This window comes from Netta rufina (assembly GCF_964035555.1).
Source record: "Netta rufina genome assembly, chromosome: 2".
NCBI classification, from domain to species: Eukaryota; Metazoa; Chordata; class Aves; order Anseriformes; family Anatidae; genus Netta; species Netta rufina.
The window spans coordinates 14,775,283-14,801,207 of NC_140124.1; the positions used below are offsets into that span (position 1 = coordinate 14,775,283).

General features: G+C 38.1%; 1 protein-coding gene across 13 annotated transcripts in view; it reads left to right on the forward strand.

The window, feature by feature from the left end:
• The window catches only part of PARD3 (par-3 family cell polarity regulator), a 446,166-nt gene that overhangs the window by 317,017 nt on the left and 103,224 nt on the right, over nt 1-25,925 (forward strand). For 7 of the 13 annotated variants that reach the window (XM_084281998.1, XM_084281993.1, XM_084281999.1 and 4 more), the window contains one exon: nt 10,368-10,478. The exons of 3 other annotated variants lie outside the window; for them this stretch is intronic. In XM_084281998.1, the coding sequence (XP_084138124.1) occupies nt 10,368-10,478 (111 nt within the window). Of the gene's footprint in view, nt 1-7,577; nt 8,041-10,367; nt 10,479-12,306; nt 12,380-25,925 lie in introns of those variants that run through there. 3 more of the 13 variants (XR_014618202.1, XM_084281994.1, XM_084281995.1) reach the window with 3 other exon arrangements.

A 25,925-nucleotide genomic window follows, 5' to 3' on the forward strand; every position in this document is an offset into this window, starting at 1 on the left:
TATGTGAACGAGACTAAAGATATAGAGACATCACTTATAGCTTAATTTACCCTACAGAGGTTATTTTCTAGGAGATTCGTATCAACCACGACTTTCAGTAATTGACAGAAAAAGTGCTGACTGACATATTAACATTTCTAGATAATGAGATCTGTAGGGAAGTTTTAATCTTTGGAAGGTTCCGGATGAACTGTCAGTAGTTTGATTAACTTTTTGTGCATCTGTGTTGGCTTTTGCTGATTTTATACAGTGTAATTGCCAGGCTGCACAACTAAGTTGTTGGAGTAATGTTACTGCAATTTCCTGGTCTAACTAGCTGGTGTTTTACATTTGTGTCCTCCTTTCTTTGCCTGTTGCACGTGCATCTTCAATAATCTCTTTTATTGCAACTCACGTTTACATAAAGTATGCCACGTTCATATATACATGAGCAAGCGTTTCAGTTGCAAACTGGAGTAATGAAGACTTTTTGTACCAAAAAAAAACCAACAACTATATATATTTTTTCTTTTCTGCAAGAAAGAGTTGAAGCAAATTTCCCTTGCAACTTTTCTTTTCTTTTATTTTTTTTTTGGCCTTGAGTGCCAGTAAAACGGATGGTTTTTTATGCTTCATTAGCATTTCTTATAAGGTCTGCCTTTAGACCAGTACCCATTTTCTAAATTGTACTTCTGTAAGGTTGGAAAAAATCATGGTAACCAGATGCAGTATTTGTCTCTGGCCTGGCAAAGTGTTAGATTTAACAAAAGAAGCTAATAGAAATGTTCAAATTGACCCTTCTCATCATTTGGACTTCTTGGAGCTCAATCAATCTCTCATTATTATCAGAGTTATTCACGCAGAGGCAGAAGTGCTAGTATTTCTCATAATCAGCCCTTGAGCCAGATGTAATTTGCAATTTTGTAGCATTGTATTTTGAAACAATAATACATTAAAATGAACAGAGCAGGAATTAGAACTGTAGCTGTCAGGATCATGTTGAAGAATAGCCATGGTTTAAACGCTCTCTGTGAGCACTCCTAGTGGACACTGGTAATTAGAGGCATACAATGTAGTATTATTAATACCTAAATTGGCCCACAATTTTTGAACTAATCTGTAGAGTGCAACAAGTACAGCAGTAGAAGTGTCCCCATCCTGGTCTGTGTGGTAGCACTGTAGCAGTTGTCTGGTGAATTGCGTGGGGATGAGGTTTTGTGACTTGCTCAACATGGCGTGAGCAAGAGCAAGAGGGCCCAGCATGCTGGGCAAGAACATTTTACCCAACTCAGAAAAGGTTGCTTAGGTTGTAGAAGAATAATCACTTTGTGCTTTAGACTCAAAAATAGTGAGTATGGCACCTGCTAACAGTAGGTGACTATTGGTGCTTAGCATGTAGGATTACTTTTTTACAAAAGCTGTTTTATAGCATTACATAGAGCAAAGCAGAGGGTTGTATGTCCATTTCTATGTATGTAGAGTGAGAACGATGAGTTGACATCCTGGAGGCCTTCATGTAGACTTTTTCAGGATTCTTGCTCTTCATTTTGTAAGTGAAACTTAACTTTATTTTTCTGCAGTTTGTATTTATAGTTTTCCATTTATTGTTGTAACATCTTATTGCCCAGCATTCCCAGTACTGGATTACTTGACAGGACAGTCTGCAGTCTGGAGTGGCAAATTCTTGCTGAGAAGGAGGACAGGAGCATTTTTAAGTACATTAAATAACAGTGCAGAAAGGATATGCTGCCCATGAAGTTTTCATTCTCTATGAAAAGACTGAAGTTGTTTAGCTGTATCACACATATCAGTTACTTTCTTCCATGACAAATAGCTCATGCTTTGTATGTGAACTCTAATCTTGGAGCAAGGAAATTTGTGGTCAATAACTACTCTCATTTTGGAATATATTTGCACTATATTAAAGAGGTTTTCTCACAAAAACAAACTTTAAAATACTTAGACAGTTACAAAACTTCCCTTAAAATGTCATGTAGTGCTTTTGTGGCTGCTGCTATCATTGATGTTTGCTTGCAGTGCTGTATCTAAGCAGAAGCTTTCTCTTTCATTCCTCATTCCTTCCGGGATGCCACAATCCACAGCTTAACAGGTTTTGGCTCACCACCATGGAAATCAGTTATTTATGGTGACTTTTAGTACGTTGTGGTATTGCTTACTGAGTTGGTTCGGCCGTTCAACAGATGAATCTCTTGTTTGTTTGCTGTCTCGGTGGTGTTTTTAAAATATTATCATTGTAAAAGTATCCCCACTTCCTTTGACCTTCTCAGCCTGCAGTAGTTTGGATTAGTAGTTTGTTTTGTTTTTTTTCTTATTTCATGTGAATTATTATTATTATTTTATTACACCTGTCAATGGTTCCTGCTGCTTTTAGGCAATCACAAGAAGCAATGCAAGATTATCTTCTGTTTAGAAATTTGCAAACAGATGGTATCTCCTAAAAGAAATCTGTTTTTAAAAGTTCCACCATTTTATGCTGGAAGTAAATATTACAAATGCTTAAGTTGTGAAAAGAGAGCGCCTTGGTGTGAATAATATACTGCCTGTTGTGTCATGCCTTTCAGGAAATGTTATCAAAACTGTTTATGAAAATAATTGAATGAAACCTCATGACATGTCTATTGGTTTGGCATTATACCCGCTTTCTATGAAGTCGGGATATTGACTCACAAAGGCAGGCGGATTAAGCTTCAGCGGCTGGAACCAGTTACCAGTCCCATATGTTGTTTCCACGTCTTTCCAGGAAGTTGTTGGGGGAATGGCTGGTAATGTCGCACACGAAGCGTGGCGATGTTTCTGCTGTCCTAGCTGCTGGTTTTGGGAAACCTTCGTTTGTTCAGCTCTACATGAATCCCTACCTGAACAGCACCAAAAGTGTTTTTTAATGTTTGGAAAGTGAACCACAGGATGCAGGGAGAAAATGTGTGAATATATCACAGTAGAGCCTTGCGTGTTGTGTAGTACTCATTGACTGGAAGGCAACTGCAGAGAGGGCTAAAAGTTTGGTTGTCTTGGTTTTAGTTTCTGTATTCGTGAGCACATGAGTGTATTGCTTGAAGGTGAGCTTTATTGCTCTGAAGTGATATGAGTATATCTCTCCAGAGGTTTTCTCCATTTCCATGAGTTATCTGTGTCTTTCAGTAATGCCTGTTTCTTGGTTCGGGACACCTAAATTCTCCAGGAACCTTCCTGGCAGAGGGGGGTTTCAGCTGACTGCTGTACCAGAAAGTTTACTGTTTCCGCAGGTTTAACATCACCGAGGAAACCTGTACAAAATAAAAAGTTGTAAATGCTCAGTTCAACTATGCCCACAAGCTCCTGTAGCCAGGTACCTTGCTCCTGCTTGCCCGTACATCAGCACTTCTGTATCACCTCAGGACAGTGATGCTGCTGAGTCACTCCAGCTTCTTCTGTCATCCCTCCTAACAAGTGGAGTTTTATCCACTAATTTGATTAGATGTGACAACTGGCTGTTGCTTGAAATACACTTCAAGTATGTAAATGTTTGCACTTAAAAGGATATTTTTAAAAATAGCACTTGCACAATTTTGCTTCTAAAAGAAGGCTTATAAACACTCAAGTCATCACGAGCCAGGGTGATTTTTGTTTGTGTGCTGTGTTGAACTGTTGTTTATGCTTATTAAATTTTATTTTAGCAACAGAATGTTTGTGTGTGTCACAATAATCTTTTGCAATATAAATCTTACCATTTTGCTGACACAGGAGGGTGAAAAAGACTACACAAGTCATTGCAAAATCCTGTGAGTAGCGTTAGGTTGCGTGTGTGAGCACTGTTGCTACTACAGAGAAAAGAACATGCGTTGAAGACAGAAGGGACTGATGGAGCAGCTCAAGACACTTACCATTTGTTAATTTTTAATGATGGCCTTTTTTCTATTAAGGAACATAATGCTACTGAACTTCTTCTGTCTCAATCAATTTTTGTGTTTTTTTTTCATTAATCAACTAATGCATGTTTCTTCTATAGCTCTTTATTCTAATGAAATATGTGGATGATTTGGCAGACGACAATGGTCTCATCAGTAACGCATCAGAGAAAAATCCATTTAGCAGATTATATGTATATTTGTTTTGTTATATCAAGGAGACTGGTATATATTCTTGTAAACTGAAGCTATTCTTAAGATAAGTTGTAAATATGGAATTTCTGCTGCTACCAACCATACATTCTCCTTTCTTCATTTCTTCAGTCTATTTATTTATGAAAAATCATTTACATGTACATTTTATATCCATTTTACATATTTTTATATATGGCATCATGATGTAGCTTGAGCTTGTTCTTTAAATGTTCTGTTGCAATCCAAGCAGCTTCCTTCTCTGTTTAGTCTCGCACTGTTTAGTCGCTCTGATGCATTGGCCCACAGCCACTTTCTAGTTGGTAGCTTTCTGTCGAGTGTGATAGGTGCTGGATGAGGCCACCTCTTTGTGGGTGACGGTCATTCAAGCAAGTAAGTTTGAATGTAAGCCAGCTAGGGACTGACAGAGAGATTTGGGTGTGCATTTGAGTTTGATTAGATTATCCTCAAAGTTCATGGGATTTCCTATTTTAGGGTCAAGCATCAGGCTTATAGGTCTGTATTTTTGTCTTTTTGTTAAGTATAATACAACAAACTGGTATCATAGGGTCTGAGGATAGCCCTTTCCTCTAATGTGATCTTTAAAAAATGATCTGCTCATATTTTTGGATTTTTTCACTTACTATAATTGCTATTGTTGGCTGAGTTTCAGGATTAAGTCTGTGGATCTGTGAATATGACTTTGAGCATTTACACTTATCTTGAAATTTTCTCTAACCCTTAATGTAAAAGGAGAATTAAGAAGCTATAAATTAAGTAGAACCCTGGAGTATCTTGGCAATTAGAATGAACAAGATTTCAGCTGCTCTCTTTCATCTATTTCTCACAGTCTTGGACAGACAGGGTATTTTTAATTTACAACCTGTATTCAATTAGTCATAGAAGTTTTTTTTCTGGAAGTTCTTGCTTATGCAGTTACAGAATAAAATTAAACTGTTTTTAGCTAACTTTTTATAGCTAACGTTTAGCTGTACTGTAAACAGGGTTTAGATGAGAGAAGTACTAAATAAAGTAGCTGATAAGTGAGATGTCTTTAAATGTTGCTACTGTAATAAAAGTGTCATTATTTAACACACGTGTGTACTCAAAGAAATATTAAGCTATGTCTATAAAAGAATATGATAATAAACAGGTAATTTTTTTAATTGTTTGGGGGGGGGGGGGGAAATGTCCGTTTTCCTTTTGATCTTTATTTTTCACCATGAGTATCAATATTCTGTGTTCTGCTTCTTAGAACTCAGACTGGGGGAAGTGGTGGCTGCAGATCAGCACTGCGCTGCTGTGACAGCAGGTGCTCCACAGCATCTGATGTAGCTCAAGCTTTAGCATCAGGACTTATTCTGTCCTAAATATGCAAGGCAGCAGTGTATGCAACTCAGCTGCTTGTGCTGTGCGTCATGGGGTGACTTGTGTCTCTGCAGTGGTATCTTGTGCGCTGATTTTAGGTAGGGCTTTTATAGCTCACAAATTGTTGGCAGCACACTTAGAATATGACAGGAGCTTGGAATTAGATTCTCAGGATTGTCTGAACATCAGTGTCGCAGATGCTCCTTTTCTGCACTGTTTTGGTTTTTAATTCCAACAGGAGTTCTTGCCTTTGTTTTTAAACACGATCTTCCTTTTCACTAGTGCAAGAAGCTTTGATTCTGCACTGGTCCTGAGCAGTTCAGTTCTTGTGTCTACTTCAGGGAAAAAAAAAAAAAAAAAGAAGTTGTAAGTTCATTTGCATTTGTAAGACCTGCAACGAGTATACCAGCAGCCAGCTTCACAGCAATGAGAATGAGATGATCATGGGTTCAGACAAGGGCCTGCAAATCTCCAGGTGCTTCAGGCACACACTACCCAGCTGCGTGCAGTAGAGAACAGATCCTGCATCAGTGAGGTGAGCAGCGAGGGCTGGGATCAAATCACTCGGCAGTATTCTCAAGGCCATGTTCTCGCAGAAGTCTGGAGACTCTCTGACACAGGACAAATGGGCGGTGATTGCTATTTTGCAAGGGAGATATTGTTAGCAATTGCACTCTGTGAGCTTCCAGCCGTAGGTTGTTATTACGAGTGAGCAGTTGCTTCAGTGGGGGAAGTTATTATGTGGGTGTGCCAGGACATTCAATGTGTGCATTATGGAAGAAATAGTGCTGGCAGCAGTAAAATTCCAATGTTGCCGTGGGTCATGTATAGGACATGCATCCTAATTCCATCGTTCCTTCCTTTGGAGTGAGCAGTAAAGAAATAAGACTTAACAATGATGCACGTGCTGGTGGGTTGCAGGGAATGTGTCACTCACGTTATATTGCTCATGGGGCAAGTCCCAGAGCGTGCCACTTGCACATTTAATAAGGTGAAACTTTTACAGAGGTAAACCAGATCTTTTCCCTGAGCCAATCTGGGGTGTTATAAAATGCCAGGAGTAATTCTGGGGACCTGACCCACACTTTGCTTCTTTTGAATCACACAGGTACACAAGTGCCACTGGAGAGCAGCAGGGAGGGGTTGTAGCATGGACTGCCAAGCCTCAGGGTGGCTGTATGAGGTGTATTTGGTGTTTTGAAAGGATATTGCATGGACTGCTTGAATCTCAGTGATCTAAATACCTTTATTTTTATTTTTAAGTGTCCTGTTTTGCCTAATATTTACAAATCAGAGTAGAAAACATCTACATGAGGAAACTGGAAGAACTGGTGATTTTGGGTAGCTTGACACCAGCCTAATCCCCAGAGTGTATTGAGTGTTGTACAGTTAGGGGAGTGCTTAGCAGCTTGCTTTAATGGCGTGCCTCACTATTGCTCTATGTTGCTCTTATGTGGTTAAACTTGGCTTGAGCATGAATGTTAAATAATTTATAAATAACTTATAAATTTGGTGGAGAGGATGCTGATTTGGGGATTGTGGGTTTCATTATGGCTATAAATCATACTTCATGAAACAAATACTTTTAACAGAAATAAATAACAAACACACTTAGTGAGAGTAATCTTAGCAAAAGCTTTGAACGTCATTCAGAGTGGGGAATGTTGGCTCCCTCTACATAAATTAAAGGCTTGGGGGGGAGAAGGTATACATGCATAGATATGTACATACCCACTTCACGGATCTTTCAAACACCTTTCTCAAGTGTTGCTGCTGAGCCTGGAAAATGTTTTTCTGTTGTTTGTTACTGCTACTGTTGTAAGTTGAAGCTTAACAGAGATGGGGGACTTGCGATCTCAGTGGAAAAGAAGAATCTTGAACTTGTAAATATTTTTGCACAGATGTCTTACTAAAAGCATGCGGACTTGTTTAGAGTCAGACTCAGTTAGGGCAGCGTGCTTCCAAAACTGTTGTGCAGGTCTGTGACATATGAGTATCATGGAGAAATACCTACCTGTGCAGGTGATGCTGTTAAGGACGTGAAGCCATAATCAGGGAGGTGGGAGGACAGCATTGATGATTCTGGGTCTGAGTGTAGGGACAGTGCAGTTAATGTTGCTGAACTTATTACAGGCAGTGGTGATTATGGCAGATATATCACTCCTGCGGGTGACAAAGTCCAGAGAAGGCAACTTTCCAAGACCACCGTGGTTCATATTCTGCCAGGCTGTCCACTGCTGGGATGACCACAGAACTTATCAGAGATTGACACTGGAAAATCTCCTGTCAGAATGGGGAAATTTTGAAATGCCTGGGAAAGGACCAGCGATATCTTCTTGAAACTCTATCAGGAATGTCCCTGAGGGCAGAAGATGATAAGAAAATACCCTGAAAGAGAAGAAGGGTGGTTGTCACAGCTTGCTCACGAGTCAAAGCAAACTGAGCCGTACCGCTCCACCGAGCACTACCTGTGTGGTAATTTCCCCCAGCCTATGTTGAAACCCAGCACACATGTGGCTTGTTCTGGACTTGGACGGTTGGATCCGGAAACTCAAACCATTGATTTTTGCTAGGTTTGCATTACATGTTAATGTGAGAAGTAGTCTCCCTGCAATCATGCAGCCCGACCAGACATTTACTAGATTGCTTACAAGGATTATTATAAATTTCCTGTGTAGATTTCTTTTTTTTTCTTAATAAGGTATTGATTTCAATATATTTCTGTTCATACTTACAATTAATTGATTTATGGTGGTAGAAATTCTGGTTTGCTGCCAAAATCTGCTGGGTATTAACTGATTCAATTTTACTTTTTTCTGTTTTCTTTTTAACCAGTAGTTCATTTTCAAAAAATGAACTGGCTGTTCCAGAAGTGGGTTCCTTTGTTTGCCTGACATTTCAAATGGGGCGAGGAAGGGCAGCAGGGAGAAGCAAACGTGGGCATCCCAGAGGTGGTGTGCTCCAGCACGACATATGTTGTGCATCTCCTCCCAGCCCCACATGTTGTGTTGCTCTGAGCCCTGCCACCCCCAGCCCTCCCTGGGTATTAGGGTAAAATGGCTCCGTTCCATGCTTCTTCTGCCAAGGTTTTTCTCCTCTCTTGGCTAGAAGATTTAGGGCTATTTTAAATTAGCCATTCTCTTTTGTCTGGTGTAAGACATCCAGAACTTGATTGGAATCTCTCGTATCATATATGTAAATGTTTTGTATAATGCTCTTGACTGCTCTTTAATAAATAGGTGGATGTTTTAAAAGATATAAGCTGGTGTTTCTGGTCACTGAATATAGTCCATTTTAAATGTAACACATTACAGCATCAGAGATTTAACTTTATATAGTATTTTGTGCTTCTTAACCCTATCACGTCCTCTGACTTTCATTTTTCAGATAATTATTATTGAACAATTTTAGTTTTCATATGCCTGAATTTGGAATTGAGCAGTCTGGGAACTGTGGAGAACAGCCATGCACTTTAAAGTTTACGTACATACTCCTACACTGCTCTTTTTTTTTTTTTTTTTTTTTTTTTTTAACAGATGCTTTAGGAACCATGAGCATGGTTACACAGTATATTAGTATCTCTCGACTGAGAGGCCAGAAATTAATCTTTCTGCAGGTTCACTGTGTGTTATGCCATCAGCCCACACCATGGCTTTGTATTAGAATGAACAAAAGGGGAAGTATTGTAAGAAACGTTCTGAAGAGTTTATTTTCATGGGTTAGAAGAAAGTTTTAAGAATTGCATGTTTTATTTCACTGTTTATGAGCATTTTGGAGCCTGCATTATTGCTGGACATGGCACATTTCAGTTCTTTTGTTTCACTTTTGATGTGGGCCCTTGAGTGCAGCAAGTGTCAATCTGTGGAGTAAAATTCTTGCAGCTTTTTGGTGTGTTAAATGATCCCATGTTTAATAGGTATGTATTATAAAGAGATTCTGTGCAATAGATACGTGTTATCCTCTCAGCCTTAAGTAGACAAAAAATGGTCATCTAGACTTGGGCTCTATTTAGAGTGTGTTTGGTTTGCAAAAGTTGTTCCTATTTGAGTAGATCTGAAATGCCTAACAAATACACAAAATTTTGTCCTAATAATAGCTAAATATCTCAAATGCCAGACTGTGCTCTCCCTGAAAGTCTAAAAAAATGTGGTGGAATGTGCAAATATGGAACAAACATAAAATAGTTGAAACATAGCCTGTAAAGGGGGAGAGAGGTAAAAGATGCAAGATATTGCCACTGGGCTGGCAATACCCTGCTGCATCTGGGACAGCCTGGCCAGCGCCATCCCTCTGCTCTCACTCATTGCACTGAACTCCCTTGGAGGAAAAGAGTCACGAGTAACAAAGTTAAAAACAAAACAAACAAAAAAGCATACATTTCTCTTTTGGATGTTGTCCATTGGATGGTGAAACTGCTTTGTGGGAAGGGTGAGGAGGGTGGTACTTCTGGAGGGCAGTTGTTGGACAGCTGGGTGTTTCTTTGCAGTTCATATGTGAAAGCCTTCACTCAATGTAAACTTGATTTGCATTCTTTGGCAGTGTTAGTGTTAAATAATTTCTAAAACATTGCTTGACCATGTATTTAAGAATAGTGACACAAAACTCCTGGCAGAAATCAAGAATGTGGCACTATAAGTCTTTTGGTTTGTTCTGTTCTTTAGTGAGGAATTCTGTAAACTTTTAAGAGGAGTGAAGAAAAAAAATGAACAACTTATGAAAAAAAAAAAAAGAAAAAAAAGAAAAAAAAAATAAAACACGAAAGCAGCCTGTAAATATTAATAATTGAAATTCTGAGGTCTTTGTGCTTTCCCTTCCTGGTTTTCAAGCAGCCTTTCTTGGAGGATTTTTTTTTGTCTTAGGAAAAGGAAAATACAGTTGTGTTCATTTCACAAGTTAGATTCTTTTTTTGTGTGTTATTAACAGGTTTGGCAAACATCGCAAAGATGACAAGAGTGAGAAAACGGGTAAAATAAAAGTGCAGGAAGCTCTTACTTCAGAAGAGGAGAGAATACGAATGAAGCAAGAACAGGAGAGGTAGACTTCAGTATTTGCTTAAACCTTGATAGAGAGAGTTTGTTTTTTAAACTAAATAACCAAAGTTCAATTTTCACTGATGAAATTTCCCAAATGTTGATATGTTTATATATTTTAAATAACAAGACAAAGCTGGATTTATTTTGGACACTAGTATCCACAGCTTTTTTGGCTGCAGTAAGCATCTTTTATAGACCAGAGCTCCTTTCCTTATTGAGGAGACTGGAGTAATAACATTAAATGTTTTCTCTATACATTCTATAACTGATTTTATTGACTTTTTCAGAAAACAAGTATTTATATAGAATGAAGTATGTTTTGTATTTTTCTTCAAAGTCTTGCATATCTAGTTTTTTCACTGATATATTTAGAAACAACCTAAAAATTATAATTTTCAGTGTAATTGTCACTGGGGTTCAGTCTATTTATGTGTCATGCAGTCTGTTTATGGAATTATATGTATATTAAACTGCTAATTGTAAAAATGAGTGGTGAGTACCTCTATTTTTCCTTGTCAGCTTCCTTTACCATTAAAACCTATTAAATGTATATGTCATATGCTCTTCTCAATATTTCCATTCTACTTTTCATCCTGTCTCTTGTAGCCCTAAGTTATTTGGGGCCTATCTCTTTTATCAATATAGCTAAAGTCTTGGAAAGACTAGGTTGTAAAAATACAGGGGTGTGTGTGGAAACAAGGCCTCTTTGAATAGATAACTCTTCAGTAAGGAGACAAACTTTAAAGGGCTACATAGCTTGAATGTTGAATGGTAAATAGGTTCAGACACATTTAGCAGTGAAAGTTGAGATGATTTATCTAAAAATTATCATATAGCTTAGCCATAAATTGTGGATTGAAGTAGGAACTATGGAGGGAAATTTTGTTGTCCTTGTACAGGAGGTGTGACTAGTTAGTCATAATGATTCCTTTGACCATCATCTCTATGCACCTTGGGCTTCTGTGGGTAAGAACAGAAGTTTGCAAATGATGGCTTCATCATTCTGACAATTTACTGGAATAGCAGAGCCATATCTCTTGTGTAGTCTCCTCAGTTCAATGTAAAATGGTTAGCTCTCAGTTGTTTTAAGGCTGAGCGATTTACATTACAGTTAAGGCAGGCTATACATTTATGAGTTACTGAAGATCAACAGTAACTTGTTAAACTGCAGAAACTTTATCATATGAGACCATCTGTTTGGATTACATTATGGGATTTTTTTTTTTCTCTTTAACAGATATACTAGCATAAATCTATGTAAAAAGTTATTCATGTCTTTCTCCATCCATTCTGACAGTAGAGGGTGGCTGGATCACAGTGTTTGGTTGGTTTTTACTTGACAGATTATTTTTTATTTTCTCTCTTTTAACAAAAGCGAAACAGGATCATTAAATCTGTTCCTGTTTTGAAGAGTAATCTGCTTTCAGATTAATGGTAAGGGGAAATAGTGGAAATGAGGGAACTAAGTTAATTTGGATATAAGCGTGATTGTGCAGTCAACTTTCCTTTAAGCATGGGCAGATCATCCAATTTGGGGATAAACTTTTACTGGGGATGCAGAGACACTGAAAGCCTCCATAGCTCCAGCCAGCTCAGGGTTGCAGAAAGCATAGCCACATGTGCACAGTGCTGATGATCCCTGGCTTAATGGGCTCTGCTGAACCCAAGGTTGCCCAGCACTTACGAGTTTGTTAGCAACTACAGGTCCCCAGGTAATCAGCCATGTACATTTTTGCAAGAAGGAAGACTGGGCGTTGAGTTAGTAATGTTTTTTCTCTCTTCATTCTCTCTTCTTTCTCTGTCTCTCTGTCTCTCTCTGTCTCTCTCAGTAAGAATGGTGAGAGTATAAACTGTCCATGTGATGATATGAGAGAGGTTGCAATAGTCACGCTGGGTACCAAGGTAGAATTATGAAATTATTTGTATAGCCCCTTGTGCATGGAGCAAATTCCTAATCCCTGTCCATCAAGTTATGCTAACCATTTTGACTCTTTCCTGGAATCTCACTCCTTGTGTGCCGTAAAACAATTTTATGTCTTCACTGAAACTGCAGAAAATGCATGTGCCAGAACTTCATAACAGCTTGATGTTATCATAACACGGGTCCTCTTCCTCCCGTTATTCTCTTTCCCTAACTGTGTATTTGCTTTCCTTTGTGTTATGTCTATAAGAGAATGCAAGTTCTTTGGGGTAGTGGCATGTACAACTAATAAAAGATAATAAAATAGCAACCAAATGTGTGAGGTGCTTCCTTATGTTTCTGAAAAATTCAGATGTCGATTTGATCCATTGAGACTTTAAATCTTTGTGCAGTTAGATTGCAGAGAGTTTTCTTTTGATCCTGTAAAATAATGCTGTTAGATACATGCTATTAATGAAGAGTACTCTTGCAAATTAACTGAACAATCCCTCAAAGTGCTTGTGAGGAGACAGAGTGAAATATTACTGTGTTAACAAGTGTTGGTTCATAATGGCTGCTATTCTAACTTTGTTTTCTGTGGGTTTTTCCCCCTCAATGTTTTTAGCGGTACAATTCACTTGCTCTATTTTACTTGGTATTTGATGCTATATACCTCTGTAATGATGCAATACTTTGGGGAAATAGGCTGGATTTAATGAATTTACTATGTATGAAAGGCTTGGAAGAAAAATCCTTAGGGGGTCAGAGAACAAGTGAATGGTCCATTAAAAAATCAATCATGCCCACAATTTTATAAAATTATTATGCTTTGACTTGATAATTTTAAGAGTATTGTGCTTACAATAGATTTTCTTTAATCTTAAAAATAGTACTCATATTGACTATAAGCAAGTAAGTAAATTAATGTTCTTCAATTTACCATTATCAAAATAGTAAAATTGCCTTGAATAAATATATTATTAGCAATAATTTCATATTAAGGAGGATATCTCTTCTGCTGTATATGGTACGAGTTTACTGACAATCTTAACAAAGGAGTTTTGAACAAGAAAATAAATTATCTAGTCACAAATACAGGCAGCTTTCAATGAAATAAAATATTGGACCAATTAGGCATGCCATCTGATGAGACCACCCACTAGTCTTACCAAAAGTGCTCTAAGATGCTTGCTACTTGTAAATTCTTAGAAGTTCAGACTAATGGTTCTTTCAAGGGCATAGGACATTGTCTACTTGTATCACTATTCTTGTATCACACTGGTTTACTCCAGAAAAAGAAGTTTACTTGTATTATCCTTGAATGTCTGTGAAGCACTTCTGAAAATCCAGTTGGTTTCTGGTGTGCTGTTGGGAAAGTTGTTTCTTTCCACCAATGGACACCAATCAAAACTGTAAGACAAAACTAAGCAATAGATTTTCTGAACTTGGCTTTGCATCTCCTAAAAAAGACTGTACTGCAGAGTCTTGAGGAATTTGAGTAAGGCATGAATTGAACTACCTCTATTCTTGTGCCCAATCACAGCCATTTTATGTATATGTTAACTTGGAGCCCCTCTTTGCCATCCTGTTTTCCAGTCCATCAATGGACCACTAGAACTGGATACCACTGAGGTCCTACATTGGCTGGGGTAGACTGGGAAAACAGACCTGGGTGCTTCTTAGTCTTTTTATATATAGTAAGTGGTCTGCTGATTCCAGAATTTCCTGATGAACCTGTAATTGGCCCATCTTCCTCAGAGTAATGCCTTGAATTGTACAGATTGGAGATGTATGGGATATCTTGAGCTTTCAGAGATGCTTCAATCTGCTTACAGTCTCACACGAGCATTGCTATGTAGGGTAGACTTAAAATCAGATTCTGAAACTTTTGTCAATGGCCATCATGCATTAGAGTTACAACCCACTTGTTTTCATATGGATGGTCACCTTCTGCTGTCCTACTGGACCTAAGCCTTGGGAAGCCCACAGACCTTTTCACTTTAGATACAAACTCTATACATCTGGTCTCTGAGGGCCTCCCAGGTGAGGGTTTTCTCACCATGCAGCCAATGTGGCCATGGGGTATCCTGCAGTCTGATTGTCCTGAAATGTTTTCTGACTCTTTCAAGACACTGTATACCCTTTTTCTTAGGAGATGTGAAGGCAGAAATGTTCAGAAAACTCACTGCTTAGATTTTTCTGCTGGTTTTGGTTGGTGGCTTGTGCTGAAGGGAGACATTTCCCTGACAGCAGGTTCTGATACCTCCCTCCTTCACCCTTGGATTTTTCCTTACATTTTATTCCCCTGCAGCTCCGGGTTCAGTGCATAAGAAAATAAATCTTTAGCAAAATCAAGGCCCTTTGCCTGTGTTCTGCCCATCCTCAGCTCAGGCACCTTCTGTTCACGACACCTGCATGGCCCAGCCAGGTGTGCTTGGCTTGTCTGAAGCCTTGGACTCCCTCTAGCAAAACAAACACTCCCCAACCTAAACAACTTTCCTCTTTGTGCCCAGGCCGTGTATAACGGAAGAACAAAATAAATATACTTTGTGAAGTTTTCAACAAGTTCAGCTGTATTTAGCACATTTCACTGCTAGATAATACTTAAAAAGATGAAAGCTGCAATTCTAATGTAATCTCATGATTCAGAGTATGTGATCCCAGCTATGGGTGAATACTGCTTATGCTTCAATCCTCCTCTAGAGCCACTGCTTCCTCAGGAAAAAAAAAAAACACCAGTCTACAGGATATTTTCTCCATTTTGCTAATACACTGAGTAAAGAGCTTTACTCGTGTTCTGCAAATCTATCTGTTACCATACAGATATGTTAATCTTAGCTTTGTATTCTTCCTCAACTTCCACAGAAATGAATGCAAAATCAGGTGCTTAAACACCTGTATGGTGAGGATCAGTAGTGAGGCGATAAGGAGAAACCTTTCGGAAAAGAATTATTTAGCTGTATCACTGGAAGTGCTATGGCAGAGTAGTCAGGTGCCTCTGGAGCCAGGGAGCCAGCAGGGTGTGCCTTTCTCTGCTCTGAGAAAGAAGCCATACATTACCAGTCTTGGCTGGACTTGGAGAAAGATAAACACACAGCAAAGCAGTGCTACGCTTCATGCATACATGTGTATGTGTAATTGTCATCTGCAAAATAAACATCTTTCCTTTCTAGTTTTCCCACGTTACGTTATGGAAAATCTAACCTTTTGTTCCTGTGGGCTATAAAGGGAATTACATCAATCTGCTGTTATTTGTATCCTTGCCTGTGCACATGGCATCACTGTCGTGGCAGTGTCGCCTGTGGGCTGCAGAGCCAGGAGGGGGAGCTCCCAACGAGGCTTTGTGAGGGGCTGTCCAGGCTGGGGCTGCCCTGGGCTGGGGAAGCAGCAGCAGGCTGGGGCTCTGCGATGATGCTCGTGGCTCACCAGGGTTGGGATGGCAGAGTCTTAATGCCTTGCTATCAACCATGGCAAACTTTTAGAATGGGAATTGGGGGGAGTTTTAGCAATTAGAGGTAGGACGTGGTGCTCTTACAGCTTCAAGGGAGTATGGGCAAAAAAAAAAAAAAAAGGGAGAAATGGCTGAGGATCTTTGTCGTGCAGAGATCCTGTCTGGGAGAGGTGGGTCAGGCATTTGTCTCTGTATCGGCTGTTTTGCTGTTACTTTTGTAGAATGATCAATGGGCTGACAATGTTTTTTGGTGCTAACATAAACGAGCATAATTTTGGTGGGTGTTTTTCACGTAATGATTTTTCCTAAACTTAGAGTGAAGCATTCTGTATGTTCATTAGTAACTAAAATAACACCAATATCTTTTCGTGAATGTTCCGGTCATTCCATAAATTGTTTCCTAAGGGTATAAGAGTCTTTATCTCCAACATATAATAAACTTCTCTTCATCTTTCTCTAGTGCCATTAAAGCCACAAGCCTTTTGTTGTAAAAGTATACTAATGAATAGAAATGTTACAACAAGAACAGAAGTCTTGTGTTTTCCCTTCATCATGCATCATCCATTTTAATTAGACGAAAGGGTGGTGAGTACTGTGACAAGAGTCTGGAATTAAAATCATTAATTGATGTCAAGCTGACGAGAGACTGCTAACATGAATTTACTGACAGCAGGAAAGAAATTAACCTTATTACTTTATTTAGTACATTGGGACTATTTATTATATTTTCGTATGCAAGTTCAGTGAGTTCCATTTATGATTATAGAGAAAGACAAATAATTAATAAACACTACATAAAGTTTTATTACCTCCTATCAATGAAGTTTACATGAAAACCACATCGATAACTTAAAAAAAAAAAAAAAAACACACAACAAACCGCCACGTCCCTTTAATCGATATAACTCATCAAAGCAATTACAGCAATATTTTTTATATTTTAAATGAGTATAATATACTGTGCTGTGCTCTCTAGCCAAGTACAATTACAAAAGTGATCTGATTTAAAACTACGCCTTAGTTTCTCAATGTCAGTGTTGCAAAAAATGAAACATATTTTCTCCAGCAGTGACGTTGATTGGAATAACTGTCTGTTTTGATCATCATTGGAAGGTCACCCTAACAAAGATGTGTTTTAATGTTAAGCATCTTTATCCTTTAGATGAAAGATATAATAGTGTCTTACAGAATGACAGCAGCATCCTATGGATAATTTGTGACCCAAAGGTCATAATAAAAGAATAGAGGGGAGGTCATCCTGTAGTAAAGGCCATCTGGAACTGTTAAAGTATCAGATGGAGTAGGGGGCTGAACAGCAGGACACTCTTGGTGTCTTTCCAGATTTCCCAGAGAGACCATAATATTTTTATTGGAAAATCCCAACTTTTTCCCCTTAAGCAAAATATTTTCATGAAGCCGTTTCATCTTACTTTTAGGAAAAGAGACAACATACTGTGATATGAAGAGAATTTTTGCTTCATATATAACCTAAGTGCTATCTGTCTTTAAAATAATGCAAAGATTCAACTTTAGTTTCTTTGCTTCTGTATTTTGATGCCATTTTACAGCTTTCATGAGAAATATTAACTCTAAATGCATAATTATTGCAAACATTCAGAATATAAATATTTTCCAAAGTGACTTGCATAAAATCCTTTCTGATAAAACTTCTACCCCCTTCCTGGCTCATAGGAGAGCAGAGGAAAAAAAATAATTCCTCTGTGAATCAGAAAATCAAAGCAACGTGTTTCTCATTCTCACTTATTTTGAGATGGGGTTTGTTTGTGAAGCGATATTGCAGTTTCACTGAGACTTGCAGCATTGTTTTTGGCATTTGTTTTTTACATAAAGGATGAGGGTGCAGAATGTGAAAAACAAATCAACAGCAGTATTTTTTGTAAAACACAGAAGTGAAGCATGAGAACATTAAGCTTTGGAAAAATATTTCAGAGCAGTTCCACTTCATAAAAGCACAGACTTCCAGAGATATGTAAATTGAAGCTTTTGTGACATAATAGTTGCCGAGATGTTTTTTAAACAAAGCTCCTTACATTCTCTAAGTACATTTTGTAAGTATACAGATTGAGATTATAAGATATCACACTAAAAATGTATTTTCATTGTTATTCTTCTGCAGAGATTCAAGACATTGTACTGAGCAAGGTCCGGCCAAGTCCTTTGCCATAAATCTAAAAATATAATTTATTTGGTCTTTATAATCTGATTTATCAATTTGGTTAAGGTGTCTTGCAGATCATACAAGTTCAGCACTCTGTTACTTCTAAGTAAAGGCCACTAGTTTGTAGTATTCAATTTTTGAATGCCAAGAATTTTAGGTAGGACAACAGTCTGTCCTCTGTTGACTAATAAACCATGCTGTTAGTGGTAGAGTTTGTGTAGCAAATACTTATTTAAGAATGAAAGAAATTGTAGCATAATTACTGACTTATTGAATGTGGCTGTGTGTATTGTTGCTGAGTTGAACATAACTGAAAACCCTTTAGATTTTCCAGACTCAACTACAGGAGTCAAGTAGCTTACTATAGTAACCTATAGGAGGTTAGTGACCTATAGTACAGTGACTATTATAGGTTATTACAGTAAGCTACTGCACTAAAACCTCTCTTTGTTCTAATTTTTTGATACAGCAGCAATTATCTGACTAATTACAAAGATACCTAATGACACATTCACAACAGGCAGACAGGTCTGTCCACACCACGTCTCACCTTTTATTTTGCAACCAGTTACTTACAAAACCTTACAATACAAACCTCTTAATGGGTTATAAGAAACCTAGTTCAGTGTCTGGCCATGCTGTAGATATATGCTGTCACACAGTACTGCGAACCATCAGGATTTTTAGAAGTGAATTCTGAGAGGTGTCAATGGGTGCCAACTTTCGATCCTAAGCAAAAAATACTGACATAAAAGCTATATTCTCCATTTGTGATCCCTTCCCTTCCCTTCCCTTCCCTTCCCTTCCCTTCCCTTCCCTTCCCTTCCCTTCCCTTCCCTTCCCTTCCCTTCCCTTCCCTTCCCTTCCCTTCCCTTCCCTTCCCTTCCCTTCCCTTCCCTTCCCTTCCCTTCCCTTCCCTTCCCTTCCCTTCCCTTCCCTTCCCTTCCCTTCCCTTCCCTTCCCTTCCCTTCCCTTCCCTTCCCTTCCCTTCCCTTCCCTTCCCTTCCCTTCCCCACATAATCCTTTGTTTTTTTTTGTAAGGGTTTTCATTGTAATCTTTTGTCACTTCGCACTGTTTCATTTTCCAACTTCAGGATTAGGCTACTTCATACATAGCACTCTAGAAACAGAATAATGGAACTGAAATTGAGCTATTGGCAGTATTTCATACCCACTTATGTTATTGGGCTGACTGAAGGATGGTGATGCTGGAGAGGGTCACCTCAATGGACTGATGACAGCATTGTAACTGGGCCTCCAGTTACTGCCTGTAGCATCTGTGAATGACTGATTTGATATGTGGTATGATATATGGTAGCAGTTGATATATGATATGTCTTTGTCATTAGCTTCTTGCACATACAAGAACAGCTGCTCCTTACATATCTAACTACAGCATTCAGGTGTTAGTGCTGCTTGCTGTCTTTGTTCTCCAGTTGAAAAAATATTGTTGGGAAAGAAATTACCCAGCAAAACCTCTCTGAGAGAGAAAACCAGCAGTCTTAAGTGAGTAGGGTTTAAAGCAGGAGCTTTTCCAAGTTATGTTTTAGCTATAGTTGAATCTCATGATCTGTTTCGGTACTGCTTCAGTCCAGCAAAAGGGCTAATAGGAGGTTAGAGCTGCATTAATCTAATGACCAGGGATCTGTCTCATAGGTGTAAATATCAGCTAATCTGGCTGGTTTTATAAAGCAGAAGAAAAAAATCCATTTTCCTCACAGAGAGCAATGATGTTCTTTGATGCACCCTGGTTCCCAGCAGGAATTGGACTATTGCTCCAGTTGCCCATTTGGGGGATCTCCACTGCTGGGGCTGCTGACCCTAGGATCAGACATGAAAATTAGACAAAAAAAAAAATAAAAAAAAAAATAAAAAAAATCAGTCCTTGTAGTGTTTGTTTTGGGGATGTGAGGACCTGCTATCCTGCCTATGTACCTGATAAATTTGGCTTTGGTTGGAACATATTCTTAAAGACACCACAGCACACAGCAGGTATACCCTCTACCTCCAGACCCCCAAATGCTGCAGACTATTAACTGGATAAAGCAGTCTAAAAGTGCCATTGAAATGCAAGTAACATAGTAATTTACAGATTTATTTATTTATTTGTTTATTTATTTATTTATTTTTCAAAATAGCAGGGATTTTCACTGATTTACTCCAAGATCCAAGAAAGCAGGATTGAGATACTCCGCTAAGGGAAAATGTATCTTCATGTTGGAAAAACTTTGGTGACTCAAGAAGGTCAGAGATTAAAAAAAAAAAAAAAAAAGGTAGAGGTTAGAGAAAACAATTATGGTGTCTCCTTTAGTTTCATCAGTGTCACTTGGTCTCAAATTTCTGTTTGCACTTTATCTACTTATAATATTTATCTTCTGTTTTTTTTTCATTTCTTCACATCTTCATTTTTACTTTATTACCTTCTCTATCAGCATTCTTTATGACTCCTTACAAAAATGAGCATGCTGTTCTCTTCTGAATATACATGTAGTAGGGCACTTATATAATCACTTTTTTTTTTTTTTTTTTTAACTACATCCCTCCTCAGTTGTAGCTCATTAAAGGTTTTTGAAATTCTCATGGATCTCTTCTGCATGTGGGATTTAAAGAGGGGGAACTGCAGGGAGACCTAGGCACTATCACATTTTCTAATTGGCAAATATGCTGTGGTTGTTGGAGGAGGAAAAAAATAAGACTGTATGATTGTGTGGGTGTATTTCTTTAATTTCAAGGTGGTGGACACCGTTTTTGTTATTTTGTTTGTTATTCATAAAAATTTAGTCCCTGTTACATTTGTCTGTTCTTGTAGAAATATTACATGGGAAATACATGCGTATAAAATTTCTGTGAAAGTGTAGCATTATATATCTAGAGGAGAGGGCGTGTCACTTTTCCAAGGTTGGATCTCCATTGTATGTCATTCCTGCAAGATGTTTGTTTCATCCTTTTTTTTAATGCTTTTTTTTTTTTTTTTTTAATGACATAGTCTTGATAGCTTCCCTTAGTTAGAAGGTTCCCCTGCCCACAATATCTAGGCTCAGTCATTATTGCTGGAGTTTAAATACCTAATACTTGCATTACAGATGGAAGACATTGTAATTTTCCTCCTTATGTATTAGGAGACTGCTATTATGTCCCCACTGTCTTTTTTCTTTTCCACAGCAGCTTGACATTGCTAACCTGTGTATATCTGTCATCCAGTACAATTTCCAGATCCATTCCTGAAAAAGCAGCTCACAGTTTTTTCCTACTTCTAATTGATATGCTTAATTATTCTATGTAAATTACCTTCTACTTGTTATTATTGAAGTTAATTCTATTTTTGAAGTCCACTCTGTCCTTCAGGAGCATTTGAAATTTTAATCCTTTCCTCTATTGTTCATTTTGTTCATCTGGGCTTTGTGCAGATTCAATAGCATCCTAATTAATAATGAAAACCCTGAGCAAACTCAGGGAGGGATCCATGTAGAAAATGCCTCAATCCGTCCTCCTGGTGTGACTGTGAATTGCTGAAACCTACACTTTAGATACTTTGTAGGAACTGCCCAGTTCAACCTATTGCATCCATCCTGTTGCCGTTTTTTCTTAGCCTTAGATCTACTGTTTTTCCTCTATTTACAAGGCCTTTTACTGTATTATAGAAGGAAATCAGATTGCCTTGACTACATCTGTTCTTGATATGGTGGCTACTGCTTGCCCTGTTATCTTCTCAGTGGTTACTGATAGTTGGATTCAAAGTTTCTCAGGGGACTGAAGTTAAACTGGTGAGTTAATAATTCTCTTGCTCCTCCAAAGGGATGCTGACTTCCTCTAGTCTCTCAATACTTTGGCTGTCCTCAACAGCTTCTCATGATTACTGGAAAAGGTCTGAGGCAATCTGAGACAGTGATGTGTGCAGGATGTACAAATAGCTTAACTAGCTTAACCAGTTTCTAGCTACTCCTTTTGATGTTAGACTTGAGATATTTTTTGTTATCGGTGGCAATATCAATAGCACTGGCCACTTGCTTGCAATCAACCATTTTAGTGAAGATAGATGAAAAGAAAAAAACAACAAATTAAGCCTTAGGTTTCCTCAGCATCATCTGTCAATATCGTTCCCTCACTACTGAGCAGGGAAGCGACCTTTTCTTTGCTCTTCCTTTTACTGCTAATGCAATTACACAATGATTTATTGTTATCTTCAAAGCTCCCTGCTACTTTTACCTCACATTATGCCTTGGCCTTTCTGATTTTGTCCCTGTATTCTTGGGCTTATCTGACCACATTTTGTGTATGTTTCTTCAAGTGCTTAAAGTCAAAGTAGTCATATTTTAGGCAACTGGCTACATATGCGTGCACACATCAAATTGTTCTTTTTTTATTTATTAACTTCAAAAGGTTGTTTTCCAATTTAAAAATACTTAGCAGTACCTTATTTATCTATTTTTTAACGTTCTTAAGTTTTGAATGAAATGGCAAGGGGCACACAAGGAAGAAAAGGTGTCTCTGTTTGCAGCTTGTTGCTGCTCATGATTACCCATTGCCCACAGTGATCCTTTAGAATGATTTCCCCAGGAAACGAGGCAGCTTTGCTAAGTTATAATGGTTATAGCTATGATAACTGACTAGCTCTAATCACAATAAAAAAAGCTAAGTGTAATATGCAGGTTCAGAAGGAAATCACAATAATGTCCATAATCAAGGTACCCTTGTTAGAAGAGCAGTTGTCAGAAAATTTCTCTTTGGATCCAAAGGCCAAAGAAAAATACAGAAGGGGACAAACTCCTATATTGGCTTGACTGCCAAAATTTAGGGAAACGGCCATTAAAGCACTGAAGGCAGTCAGAGGGAGGGTGAGGAGGAGCAGTGAGACCTGGCTTATTGCTGGTGTGCTATACCCACAAGGTATTTTTCACTAGCAGGGGAGGAGGGGACATGACTGACAAGGTCTGGCTACTGGCCAGTGCACCTCCAGACCTTTTTATTAGAAACGATATCTGGCAAAAACTAGACCAAATGTTGTCATCCCATCCGACTAACTTAGGCAAGCTGACTGGCGTTATAAATGTCTCGTCGTTTTTCCTCTGATCTTAATCCATCATATAGAGGAATGCCAGTCTGGTGGCAGAAGAACTGAGAACTGGCAGTGTTGGATGGCTTGTCATTTAGCTTCTGTCCTTACACAATGCTGTTTCTATCCTTAATAAACATTGTCAGCCACCTCACATATGTGGATTGCAAGTGTTCAATACCGATTTTGTAAATCAGCAAGCCTCGGTGGAAAAGACTAGGTTGTGGATAATCACTTGGGCAATCACTGAGTCCTGGCAACAGCAGGATGATTAATTGAATTGACCAAGCAATTGCACACCAGAAACAGCAGCCAACTTCGTTTCTGCTCTTGTGGGAGGACATTGCTGCCATTGCAACAGCAACTGTAATGTGTTAGCCATGAATATCCTTCCCATACTGTATTAATCAATTAAGATGATAGTCAATTTTTAAAGGATCTAAATTACTAGTATGAAAAAATCCTCCAAAGCAGTCTTGGTGCTTCCAAGGGACTGGGCATATATTTATTATTTCACTCCTAATGCTACTTGAAATTAAGGTTGATTTATTTTGCTAACTTTGCTTGTTCACTTTTTCTCACAAGAGCTCTGCAGGCATCACAGTCTGGAGTTCTCTATTGATGGAAAAAGTTAAAATTTGGCTCCCACATAGCTGGTGTGAATGTTTGGCTGGGTGTGAGATTTGACTAGCCAATTAATTTGGTATCTGCATGTGAGTTACCAGGCTAAATGACCTTTGTGGCTGAGGGAGGTGCACTTGGCACATCCATTAGAAGCCAGGCCCCATGGGCCGTGGCCCGGTGTGTGAATCTAGACCAGCCCTACTGTCAGACCAAAACACATGCTGACACCTAAATTTGGGTGTCTAAAATGGCAGTTTCCCTCATCTGACAGCTGAATCCCACTCACAGAGTTCTGAAAAAGGGAACAAGGTGTCTGCTCTTTTCTGAAGACAGGAGAGCAAAAGCTTTTCCTTTACATTTGTGACCACTGTTTCCCATGCATAGGAATTGCTCTACAATGGGTATGTCTATCATTACTGGATTAGCTTGCAATGAAAAGCTCGTCAAACAATTATAGGAAGTTCTGCAGCTAACAATATTGTCATTTGAAGCAGTTATCATTAGCTTTTGAATTGAATGCCACACAAATGCGTGAGGATAGTTTATACTTTACTGAACATTATAATTTGAGTCTCAAAAGCACGACAGTACGTTGTTGACATTTTCAATATTAACACTTCAGCGAGAAGGGTTTAGAAACTTCTTGGGGTAGCTTTTGTATTTTTGAAAGTTCAGTTCCATTTAAACACTGCAAAATTGATTAGCAGTTTTTGCAAAATTCTTTCAAGATGAAAAGACTTATACAAATGCTAAGCATTATTATCATTGTTAAGCCCATACAGAATCTGTAGGAAGGCCATAAATCCTCAAAATTAGCTGATCTGAAATTTCAGACATATGCGTTTTTATTGTGTCGTGTCATAAAGCAACACTGTTCAGTGAAGACAAGTTAATACGAATATCCACATTGTGAGACTGAAGCACTCTGGTCAAATGCTTCTCCAGATACTGCATTTCAATAGCAAGAGCACTGCTGATTAGGGCTGAAGTACACAGCAAATTCCAGGTTCTTGTCTGCACTACAGTGTGTTCACATAATCATCTTAATCTTTCCCACAGTAGTCTGCACTGACATTTTCCGTATGCGCACTTAATTCAGTATATACTAATGGAAGAGTTAAGCCACACCATGTGTACACACATACATATGCACTCTATATAAAAATAATGTAGTATTAAGTTCAAGTTACTTATATAAAAACATATTTGGATTTTAAAACTATTACAAGTGAAAAAGGGATAGAGCAGTATTTAGCTGCTAGGTACTGTTCTTTTCAAGAGTATGTCTACATATTTTTCTTTGGTCATTTGTTTCTTCTGAGTTTGGAGACATAATGTTTAATATTAATATTAAATATAACATATCCTGAAGAAGACAGAAACAAATCAGTATTTTAAATAATATTTAAAAATAAATAATCAGAATACCTATGTTTTTGTCATGTCAAGGGAATAGGACTAGTACAGTGGTTTAGACTTGACACACAGAAAATTAATTAAGAGATAAAAATCACATTTTGGGCATCAATATAGTTGGAAGTCTTGTAAGTCTCATTTTTTGGTCTGATTTTGTAAATGTTACTTACTGTAACTGCTTACTGAGTACTTTGGTTATAATTAACAGGAAGATGTATAATGCATTTGGGCTCTGATTTTTAATACTGTGTATGTGTATTAACACATTTTATTAGCAATTGTAGAAAATGTTCTAAAAAAATTCCTGGTGGATATGAACATAATTATTTGCAAAACACTTCAACAATCAGTTCTCTCCCACTTGAATAGGAGTAAGTATTCTTCATTGAACCATGCATGGGAAAATCTTAATGTTATGCTGCAAACGGTGCTATTTAAGAGTTCAAATGTATTAAATAGCCAATAAGCTATTTTCTCATGTATCTACATGAGAAAACTTGGTTAACATGAAACTAGGGACCCTAGTGTCTGCACGTGTGGAGAGTGAAGTGATATTCATGGTCAGAAATTAGAACAATCATCGGCACATCTCATGGCAGTCTGTATAACACTGAGGCCGATATCACCAGTTATCACCAAATAATTCAGTTTCATAAGCATGTCAGGTAACAATGTTTTCTCCTGACTGTATTACTTGATGCCACGTTATTGCTATACTGTCAAATTTCATGCACTAAAATACACAAATATACACAAATATATTTTTTTTTTTGCTCATATTGATGTCAGCCAGTGTTCAAATATTTGATGATACATTTACCATTG